Below are 11,079 nucleotides of genomic sequence, written 5' to 3'. Positions count from 1 at the left end.
ATTTTCCGAACAAAAGATGGGTTTCAAGTTCTATACACACCTCAGGTCTAGAAAATTTTCTACTGTGTGGACTCACAAGCCGAACTTCTGGCAATTCGCGCACTGTGGAAAGCCTCCTCCATACCTGCTAATATAAAAAAGTTCTTCCTGAGTCTTGCTGTCTCTGATCTTGCCGTGGGATTGCTCGCTCAGTTAATGCTCGCAGTGGTGCCAAGGATGGCAGCCAATGGAGGTCATGACTTTGACTTACTTTGTCCAACAAGTTTAACTGTTTGTTATTTCTCTTTTTTTCTTCTTGCTTGCGCATCATTTCTGAATGTAACCGCCATTGCTGTCGATAGACTCCTCGCTATTACTCTTCACCTACGATACCGAGAACTTGTCACTTCAGAGTGCGTCATAATAGCCTTAGTATCAGTTTGGATCACCAGTGGCTCCGCTGCTTCTCTGTTCGTTTCGCTTGGTATACACAATATCATGGTAGTTGTGATCGTTGAATTTGTTGGAATTATCTTTGTAACAGTAGCATAAATTCGCATTTACAGAGTTGTAAGATATCATCCGTATCAAATCCACAGTCAACTTCAACATCAAAATGCGCATACAAGGGAGCTACTCCGAGGAAAAAAGTCCTCTTTCAATTCTGTGCATTTCTACGTAATTTTCGACGCATGCTATCCTCCATATTTCTGCTCTGTTATATTCTTAACAACAGACACCGCTAAAAGTTCTTTTTGGTTGGCCGATCACGTCACATTTTTCTTCGTTCTTCTCAATTCATCGTTAAATCCTGTAGTTTACTGCTGGAGATATCGATAAACTCGTCAAATTATGAAAAGCACAGTGAAAAAAATATTCCGCATCACCGAGAATTAAGATGAAATAACAAGCCTTGTTAATGCAAATTTGCATTGGGACTTATTAAGAGCTCTGTTAACCTGACGTCGAATATGAACGGAAGGATCGAGAAATACTTTTTCTTTGATCTGTTGGGCTGAGTCTTCTCCTGTGGAGAAGACATATAAAGAGTCTTTTAATCTTCGCCTTAAACATCTGGCAACTGAGATGTGGTTATGGAAGACCTCGGTAGTAAAATTGACTTTAGTGGTTTCTAGGTTATCCAACCTAAAGACTTAAATGGAAATACTGAATTTTGTAGTAAATGAACTGCACAGCGAGGTGACATGTTTGGAGGAAGAAGGAACCTGAATTAAGACAAAAACTTTAGACGAGAACGTCACCTCGATGGAGAAAACTGTCAATTCGTAGACAAAGTAATGAAGCCTTAACGTCGACGACATACACAAAAAACTGCTATGTTTATTAGACTTGCAGTCAACAGGAATATTTGATGTTAAAAGGAATTACCAAAGCTTAACTTGAATTGGAAAATACAGGAGGAGGTGCTAACTCAAAAAGTGTTGAATTTCAACTTGGGAATCGGAACGGGGCTAAAGCCTGAAAGAAAGTGGTTGAAAGATAAAATACTAAGTGCGCTTTTTATAAGGTTCTGTGATAGGAAACTGGTGCTCAATTATGGGGGAAAACCGGGCTCAAGAAAAAACTGTGTATGAGAATCTCTTTAAAAAACTAAGAATAATTGCAAAAATTTCAAATCAGTGGAGAAACTCAAAAATGAGCATTGAAGCTCAGCCACTCCGAGGCCGAAAAACTGTTATTTGAACTGGTGCTCAAGTATGGGGGAAAACCGGACCCAAGAATAAACTGAGGGTATGAGGTACTAAGAATAATTGCAAAAATTTCAAATCAGTGGAGAAACTCAAAATTGAGCATTGAAGCTCAGCCACTCCGAGACCGACAAACTGTTATTTGATGGTAAATATGTCAAAATGTAAAATATAACGCATCTGTTAGCTTTATCTTGGTGGCTATTGTGTTTCTTTAGCTAATCTCTAAAATGCCTATCACCAAGTCGCGCTATAATAGAATTAATTTGTTTTTTGACATTTCCTTCTTTTCGGGTTACCCGTTTTTTATTAACATGTCACCGTGTTTGCATAGAGATATAGAAAAAAAAGCTTTAAGTCAATAAAACACGGGCTCATTTAAGATTATATAAAACAAAACGCGATTTACGATTGTGTTAACTTCTTCTTTCATGCATCCAGCTTACAGCTGTCGGTTATGACTTTGGAGTTTAGTAATTATAAACAAATTGCGGCACATTTCAGTATGAAACACATCGCCGAATCTGAATTATTAAGTTCACCATGGCCGAATAGTTCTGCAACTACTTTTTGAAGGGAGTCGGACAACTTGTTCAGTTTTACAGGACTTCCCTGCTCTCATTGTGTGCATTACACTTTATTTTTTCTCCCGTGGCAACGGTTGGAAATATTCTTGTTATTCGTGCCCTGTGGAAAGCCTCATTGATACCCGCTAATATAAAGAAGTTCTTCCTGAGTCTTGCTGTCTCTGATCTTGCCGTGGGATTGTTCGCCCAGGTAATGTACGCAGTGGTCCTAAGGATGGCAGCGAATGGAGGACGTAACTTTGACTTACTCTGTCCAACAATTTTAACTGTTTGTTGTTTCTTTTTATCTCTTCTCGCTGGCGCATCATTTCTGAATGTAACCGCCATTGCTGTCGATAGACTCCTCGCTATAACTCTTCACCTACGATACCGGGAACTTGTCACTTCAGAGCGCATCATAATAGCCTTGGTATCAGTATGGATCACAAGTGGAGACGTTGCTTCCCTTTTCGTAGCTTTTCATACTTACAGCGGCATTGTAGTATTTATTTGTCAATTCGTTGGAATTCTCTTGACAACAGTAGCGTACATTCATATTTACAGAGCCGTAAGACATCATCAGAATCAAATCCACAGTCAACTTCAGCATCAAGATGCGCAAGCAATGGAACTATTCCGGGAGAAAAAGGCCGCTTTCAACGCTGTGCATTTCTACGTAATTTTTGTCGCATGTTATCTTCCGAATTTTTGCTCTACAATATTGTATATAACGGATAGCTCTCAAATTTCTTTTTGGTTGGCTTTTCACGTCACATTTCTTTTCGTTCTTCTCAATTCGTCGCTAAATCCTGTAGTTTACTGCTGGCGATATCGAGAAATTCGTCAAATTATGAAAAGCACAGTTAAAAAAATATTCCGCATCACCGAGAATTAAGATGGAATAAAGATGCCTTGTTAATTCGAACTTGCATTGTGAGTTATTAAGCTAAAGGACGTGAATGACGTGAAGCTCTGTTAACCTGCCGTCGAATTTGAACGTTGATCATTTTTCACACCAAAAAGGAAGGACCGAGATATACTATTTCTTCGACCAGTTCGGCGTAATCTTCTCCAGTGGAGAAGAGATTTAAAGAGTCGTGTTCTTCGCCTAAGACATCTGGCAGCTGAGATATGGTTATCTAGGTTATCTGACTTGAAGACTAAAATGGAAGAACTGAACTTTGGAGTAAATGTACTGCACCTCAAGGTGACATGTTTGGAGGTTGAAGGAACCTGAATTAAAACTTTAAAAGAGAACGTCACTTTGATTGACAAAACTGTGAATTCGTAGACAAAGCTAATTAATGAAGCCTAAAGCAACGTCGACGACATACGTAGAACTGAAATTGGAGACTTGCAGTCGACAGGAAAATTTGACATTAGAAGGAATAACCAAAGCTACACTTGAGGTGGAAAATACAAAAGAGGTGCTTACTCAAAAAGTGTCGAATTTCAAGTTGTGTATCAGAACGGAGCTAAAGCCTGATAGAAAGTTGTTGGAAGGAAAAATACCAAGTGCGCTTTTTTTAAGATTCTGTGGTACGGAACTGGTGCTCAAGTAAGGGGGAAAACAGGGCTCAAGAATAAACTGAGGGTATGAGGATCTCCTTAAAAAACTAAGAATGATTGCAAAAATTTCAAATAAGTAGAAAAAACTCAAAAATAAGCATTGAAGCTGAGCAACTCCGTGACTGATAAACTGTTCATTGATGGTAAATATGTCAAAATGCAAAATGTAACGCATATGTTAGTTTATTTTGGTCGTTATTGCGATTATTTAGTTAATCTCCAAAATGCCAATTACGAAGTCGCGCTATAATAGAATTAATTTGTTTTTGACATTTCCTTGTTTTTGGGTTACCCGTTTTTTATCAACATGTCACGGATTTTCCCCATTTTTTCAGTCTGGTTAAGGACCTGGGAATAAATGTTGCGTAAGGCAGTTGACCGTTCTTGCAAAAGGTATGAGGGAATTTTAACGTTTTTTTCGCCTTTTTTCTTCCCTTTCTTGTTATGTATTGTCTACAGTAGTTGATACAACATAAATATTGTTTATTCACATAGTCTTTCATTGATGTTTATTTTTTAAGATCTCCCATCTCGAAATAAGGGAGACTTGCTCTTTATTTACCGAACAAATGATGGGTTTCAAATTGTCAGATACACGCATGTAGCCTAGAAAAACTACTGTATGGAGTCACTAGCCGAACGTGAGTGATTCTACTTCTTAGAAGCCCCATGAGGGACAAAAGGAGCAGATGCTCGACAATAAACAGAGTCCCTGACGCATTTACTGATGCAGCGGGATATAATGACCTGATACAGGAGTCAATTATGAAAGAGACTTTTAATGAAAAAACGCCAAAAAGGGTCTTAAAGCATTTTTACCTTAAATAATCGTACCTTTACTTTCATCTATCACGAAACAAATGATATTCCCTATTTGATCAAACGACAACGACAAATTTTAGATCGTATACAAGACATGTTTCGATGGAACACATCGTCAGTTTATCTATTAATATTTCGCTGATAATATCAGTGCCTACGTTTGAAGAGAGTTACGAACAGACGCATGTATTCGTAGGAAGTAGAAGCTGTTGTCGAAACATGAGCCATAGACAAATGTTACTCCGTCGGAAAATTTACCAATTTGCATGAGGATATAAAAGGACGTGTTTAAACCAATAAAGCGTACTTAATTATTTAAGATCATATTATACGAAACGCAGTAGGCAGTTGTATTAATTCCTTTTTTCATGCACTTAGCTTACAGGTGTCGGTTATGCATCTCATTAGAGCTACAAACAAATAGGGATACCACACATATTGTAAAATATATTGCTGGATGTGAATTATTAAGTTCACCATGGCTGAAGAGTTCTGTGATAACAATTTGAATGGACTTGGACAACTTTTGAAGTTTCATGGGACTGCTGTTTACTCGTTGTGTGTGTTAAACTTTATTTTTTCTCCCGTAGCAGCATTTGGAAATATTCTTGTTATTCGCGCCCTGTTGAAAGCCTCATCAATTCCCGCTAATATAAAGAAGTTCTTCCTGAGTCTTGCTGTCTCTGATCTTGCAGTGGGATTGTTCGCCCAGTTAATGTACGCAGTTGTATTGAGGATGGCAGCCAATGGAGGTCATAACTTTGACTTACTCTGTCCAACAATTTTAACTGTTTGTTTCTTCGCTTTATTTCTTCTCGCTGGTGCATCACTCCTGAATGTAATCGCCATTGCTGTCGATAGACTTCTCGCTATTACTCTTTACCTACGATACCGGGAACTTGTCACTTCAAAGCGCGTCATAATAGCTTTGGTATCAATATGGATCACAAGTGGTGTCGCTGCTCCTCTGTACCTAGTTAATAGTCGAAGCACCATACTAGTTGTTATTGGTGAATTCGTTGGAATTCTCTTGACAACAGTAGCATATTTTTATATTTACAGAGTTGTTAGACATCATCCGAATCAAATCCACAGCCAACTTTAGCATCAAAATGCGCAAGCAAGGGAACTATTCCGAGAGAAAAAATCCGCCTTCAATGTTATGTATTTCTACCTAATTTTTGTCGCATGTTATCTCCCCAATTTCAGCTCTGGAATATTGTTCATAACGGACAGCGCTCAAAGTTCTGTTTGGTTGGCTATGCACGCTACAATCTTCTTCGTTCTTCTCAATTCGTCGTTAAACACTCTCGTTTACTGCTGGCGATATCAAGAAATTCGTCAAATTGTGAAAAGCACAGTGAAAAATATATTCCGCATCACTGAGACTTAAGATGGAATAGAGATGACTCGTTAATTTGAATTTGCATTGTGAGTAAATGACTTGAATCGAGTGAAGCTCTCTTAACCTATTGTCAAATTTGAACGTTAGTCCGGCATTTTTCACGCCAAAAAGGAAGGACCGAGAAATACTATTTCTTCGAACACTTCTCCGGAGTCTTCTCCAGTGGAAGAGAGATTAAAGACTCGTGCTCTTCGGCTAAAACATCTGGCGACTGATGACTGACATGGAAGATGGCGGTACCAAAATTGATATAGTGATATCTCGGTTATCCGACATGAAGACTAAAATGGAAGAACTGAATTTTCAGATAAAAAGACTGCAAAGCAAGGTGACATGTTTGGAGGAAGGAGGAGCCTGAATTAATTATTAAAACAGAAACTTTAGACGAGAACTTCACTTCGATGGAGAAAACTTTCAATTCCTAGACAACCTGCTGAAGCGTAAGGCAACGTCAACGACAAAAAAATTCTGTATTTGGAGTCTTGTTGTCGACAGGAATATTTGAAATTAAACGGAATAATCAAAGCTACGCAAGAGATGGAAAATAGAAAAGAGGACTTAACTTTAAAGGCGTCGAGTTTCAAAGTGGACATCGGAAGGGCGAAAGCCTCAAGGGAAGTGGTTAAAGGGAGGAATATTAAGTGCGCTTTTTATAACGTTCTGTGATAGCGAACAGGTGCTTACGTAAGGGGAAACCTGGGCTTCAGAATGCCGATTTGAAACCTTTTTCGTCCTCTGTCTATTTTTCTTTATTATCTATATTGTAGTTTTGACCCAGGCCGAAAGATACAAAGTTAGCTATGTTGAGTGTCAATTTGAGTAGCCGGAGAACAGTTTGCATTAATGGAACGTCAAAATAATGATTGCGTTTTATCAACAGTTGCAGAACCCAGTATTAATTGCCTTTAGCTTGCAGATAGCAAGGATTGAAATGGCTTGCAACTTGAAAAAATTGGCCAATAGTTGAAGTTCCTCCTGTGCATTTTGGAGAAGTCGCTAAGCATTGAGTAAATATAGTTAGTTCTTCCTCAGAGAAATCCCTTAACATTTCGCTCTCGTGGTACTTAATCTCGGTGTCCGTTAAACATCAAGGATCCAATGAAAATAGCGTACTTAACATTCAAGTGTTGAATGCAGTGTTATTTTATCTTGTTAAAAAGTCGTTGCTTTTTTAAATGTCAGAGGAATTGATGATCTCAACAAACCTAACATTAGGGCTGTTTAAACAAGAGATCTTTCCGTATCTGGAACAAACTTCCAGAGCATTTACGCGATAAAACGTTACCTTAAGTACATATAAGGGAGTTTATAAATTATTATTTAAATGCTTTTAAATAATTACAAATAAATAAATAATGCGAATTTTCAGTGGAATTTCTCTCCATCGTTTCCAGGTCGAATTGGAGTTTGGAAATGTTGACTTTTTTAATATTTATGATCAGGAAGATCCCCGTACTTGAAAGTACATTTGTCTTAAGTGTAACAACCCCGCAAACATGTGTTGTTTATGCATCAGCTAGGCTTAGCTAAGTCGTGACCAAATCGCCATTTTTCGAAGCACTAATATGGCAAGTTCGCGACACACCAATGCTTCAAATTACTTTAAAGTGGCCCACCCCTATATTTATTCCCGGGTTAGTGGCATTTTTGAATCGAGATTTTTAACAAAAAAATATTTCACCGATTTCCTTTGAGTTTTGGCACCCTTAATGGAAGATGTTTGAACTGTGAGCAAGTTCTTTTTTTTGTTATGGGTATAAAAACTTTTGAAACATCATTATATTTTCAACCTTATCTGGACCGTTGGGGCGTATTCTTTCCACGGCGACTTTGAACCTCAATAACTAATTGAATATTTGTGCGAACGCCCTTACTCCCTCGGGACGTTTTCAGAAATATACGTGGAAAAATATTTAATGACTTATTAACTTATTTCATTGACTTTGATATTTGTATTCATCTGCAATTTGTACCAATGACACATTTGAGAAATACACCAACTCCAGTGCAGATAAATTTATAGCAATTTCAACGGAGAAACGATTTTATATTTCTCCACTTGTAACGAGCTCCTGACAAGAAATATTGTTTATTCTGAAATACCGGAAAATTCTGAAGTTTTAGTAAGAAATGTCACGCAATCTGTAAGATCATCTTTCGATCACAAGTTGCTGTTGGAGGTTTTTAAACAATTGTCATTATTGGAAAAAGCACCTTAAAACTGGTTATAAGAGAGTTTAAGAATCTTGTGTTTTAAAATAGCGAAGATAAATTTCTGTCAATTCAGAATTTTTTGCAGACATATGACATATGCCGCCTAATTTTCTTTGCATATGTCGATAGACAGCTTCAGAATACATTACAAAGTTAATATCCGTTATTGTCAACTCTGAATGGTGCGACCATTTAGAGATTTCTTTTCGAGGGAAGCTTACATGTATATTTAAATCAACAGTCATCTTTTATATCTTTTTTTAAATTATTCACCTGTTATCAGGCTCCTCCCATTTCGAAATAAGGGGACTTGCTTCTTATTTACAAAATAAGATATGAATTTCAAGTGCTATACGTGCGTGAGGTCTAGAAAAAGTTCTTCTGTATGGACTCACAAGCGGAAGGTAAGTAAATCCACTTATTAGAAACCCCATGAGTCACAAAAGGAGCAGATGCTCGACGATAAACAGGGTCTATCATGCAACTGACTGACACATTCACTGACGCAAGCGGTATAACGACAACACAGGAGTCGATTATGAAAAGAGACTGATTTTATAAAAAGAAGCCTAAACGACATACGCAGAAACCTGCTGTGTTTGGAGTCTTGTAGTCGACAGGAAAGGGTGATAATAACCCAACGATTAACAAAACGACAATGTTCTCCAATGAACAAAAACGACAGTTTTAATCGTATGTCTGACATATTTCGATTGAGCACCCTTGATTGTCGGCCCGTCCACAATATTCTCTTCCTCTCATTTGGAGAAAATAGAAGTCGTTGTTTATAAACGACATACTCCTGTTTGAAATCATCTTAAACTTCAAGAAATTTTCCGAAAATTTTAAAGAAAGACGTACCTATTTTTTTCTATTTTTCTTAATAACCCTCAGAATATTTAAGATATTTACATAAAGATATAGAAACCAGAGATTAAACCAATAATAACTGCGTGCTCAGTCGGTTTCTTATTATTTGAAACGCAGTATGTAGTTGTATTAATTCCTTATTTCATACAGTTATTTTACAGCTGTCGATTGGTAATTCTAACTCACATTGGAGCTGCAAACAGGTATCATATATATCGCCGGATCTGAATCATTAGGTTCGCCATGGCCGTAGAGTTCTGCAGTTACCATTTGAAGGATCTTAGTCGACTTCTTCAGTTTCACAGGGCTACGATGCTCTCAATGTGTGTATTACACTTTATTTTTTTCTCTCGTGGCAACGCTTGGAAATATCCTTGCTATTCGTGCCCTGTGGAAAGCCTCATCGATGCCCACTAAAATGAAGAAGTTCTTCCTGAGTCTTGCTGTCTCTGATCTTGCCGTGGGATTGTTTGCTCAGTTATTGCTCACAGCCAATGGAGGTCAAAACGTTGACTTACTCTGTCCAACAATTTTAACTGTTTGTTCTTTCTCTTTATTTCTTCTCGCTTGCGCATCATTTCTGAATTTAACCGCCATTGCTGTCGATAGACTCCTCGCTATAACTCTCCACCTACGATACCAGGAACTTGTCACTTCTAGGCGCGTTAAAATAGTCTTGGTATCAATATGGATCACAAGTGGTATCGCTGCTTCTCTGTTCGTTTCGCTTAATACACACAAAGTCACGGTAGGTGTGATCGTTCAAGTTGTTGGAATGCTCTTGACAACAGTAGCGTACATTCGCATTTACAGAGTTGTAAGATATCATCAGAACCAAATCCACAGTCAACTTCAGCAGCAAAATGTGCTCGCAATGCAGCTAATCCGAGAGAAAAAGTCCGCTTTCAATACTGTATATATCTATGTAATTTTTGTCGCATGTTATCTCCCGCATTTCTGGTCTGCAACGTTGTTAAAAATAAACAGCGCTGAAATTTATTTTTGGTTGGCTTTTTGCGTCACACTTTATTTCGTTCTTCTCAATTCGTCGTTAAATCCTGTAGTTTACTGCTGGCGATATCGAGAAATTCGTCAAATTATGAAAAGCACAGTGAAAAATATATTCCGCATAGCCGAGACTTAAAATGGAATATAGATGCCTTGTTAATTCGAGTTTGCATTGTGACTAATTAAGCTAAATGATTTGAGTCTGGAGTGAAGCTCTGATAACCTGACGTCAAATTTGAATGTTGATCATTTTTCACACCAAAATTGAAGGACCGAGAAATACTATTTCTTCGATCAGTTGGGCGGTGTCTTCTCCAGTTGAGAAGAGATTTGAAGAGTCGCGTTCTTCGGCTAAAACATCTGGCCACTGAGATATGGTCATTGAAGACATCGTGTTATCTAGGTTATCCGACCTGAAGACTAAAATAAAAATGAAATAAAATTAAACTAAAAGCAAGGTGGCATGTTTAGAGGAAGAACGAGCCTGGATTCAAACAAAAACTTTAGACGAGAAGTTCACTTCGTTGGAGAAAACTGTTAATTCGTAGACCAACTGATGAAGTCTAAAGCAACGTCGACGAAATACGAAGAAAACGGCTATATTTGGAGACTTGCAGTGGACAGGCAAATTTGAAATTAGAAGGAACAATCAAAGCAACCAGAGAGATGGAAAACACAAAAGAGGTTCTAACATAAAAAGTGTCGAATTTCAACGTGTGCATCGGAGGGGCTAAAGCCTGGAAGAAAGTGGTTGAAAGGAAAAATACTAAGTTTTCTTTTTATTTGAAGGTTCTGTAAAGGAACATGCGCCTATTAATGAATTAATTTGATTGGAGGGAATAGCGCCAAAAACAAACCCAGTACGATTTACAGCAGTTTTCAACGAGATCAAGGCGTCGAGCAATGGACAACAACATAGGAATTCTCTACAGAGAAC

At 37.9% G+C, this 11,079-nt stretch overlaps 2 protein-coding genes across 2 annotated transcripts; both read left to right on the top strand.

Moving 5' to 3' along the window:
• The first annotated feature begins 216 nt into the window (after nt 1-216).
• LOC146485566 (melanocyte-stimulating hormone receptor-like) lies at nt 217-3,149 on the top strand. The gene is made up of 2 exons (XM_085103238.1): nt 217-270; nt 2,265-3,149. Exons 1-2 carry the CDS (start codon nt 217-219, stop codon nt 3,147-3,149), a joined length of 939 nt encoding a protein of 312 aa, XP_084959364.1.
• A 1,974-nt stretch (nt 3,150-5,123) lies between these two features.
• On the top strand, nt 5,124-5,750 carry LOC146485565 (melanocortin receptor 3-like). The gene has a single exon (XM_085103237.1). The coding sequence runs from the start codon at nt 5,124-5,126 to the stop codon at nt 5,748-5,750; it is 627 nt and encodes a 208-aa protein (XP_084959363.1).
• The last annotated feature ends 5,329 nt before the right edge of the window (nt 5,751-11,079 follow it).

Source organism: Pavona decussata, unplaced genomic scaffold (genome assembly GCF_977016875.1).
Source record: "Pavona decussata unplaced genomic scaffold, jaPavDecu1.1 SCAFFOLD_26, whole genome shotgun sequence".
In the NCBI taxonomy this organism is placed as follows: Eukaryota; Metazoa; Cnidaria; class Anthozoa; order Scleractinia; family Agariciidae; genus Pavona; species Pavona decussata.
The sequence above is the reverse complement of the archived record's forward strand: the minus strand, read 5'-3'. Positions and strand labels throughout refer to the sequence as shown.

Excerpts from the sequence above, each read along its gene's own strand:
- LOC146485566 (XM_085103238.1), top strand. The coding sequence starts at position 217 with ATGGCAGCCAATGGAGGTCATGACTTTGACTTACTTTGTCCAACAAGT. Across the intron at positions 271-2,264 it reads TTTGTCCAACAAGTTTAACT|GGAGTCGGACAACTTGTTCA; the intron begins GTTTGTTATTTC and ends TACTTTTTGAAG.
- LOC146485565 (XM_085103237.1), top strand. The coding sequence starts at position 5,124 with ATGGCTGAAGAGTTCTGTGATAACAATTTGAATGGACTTGGACAACTT.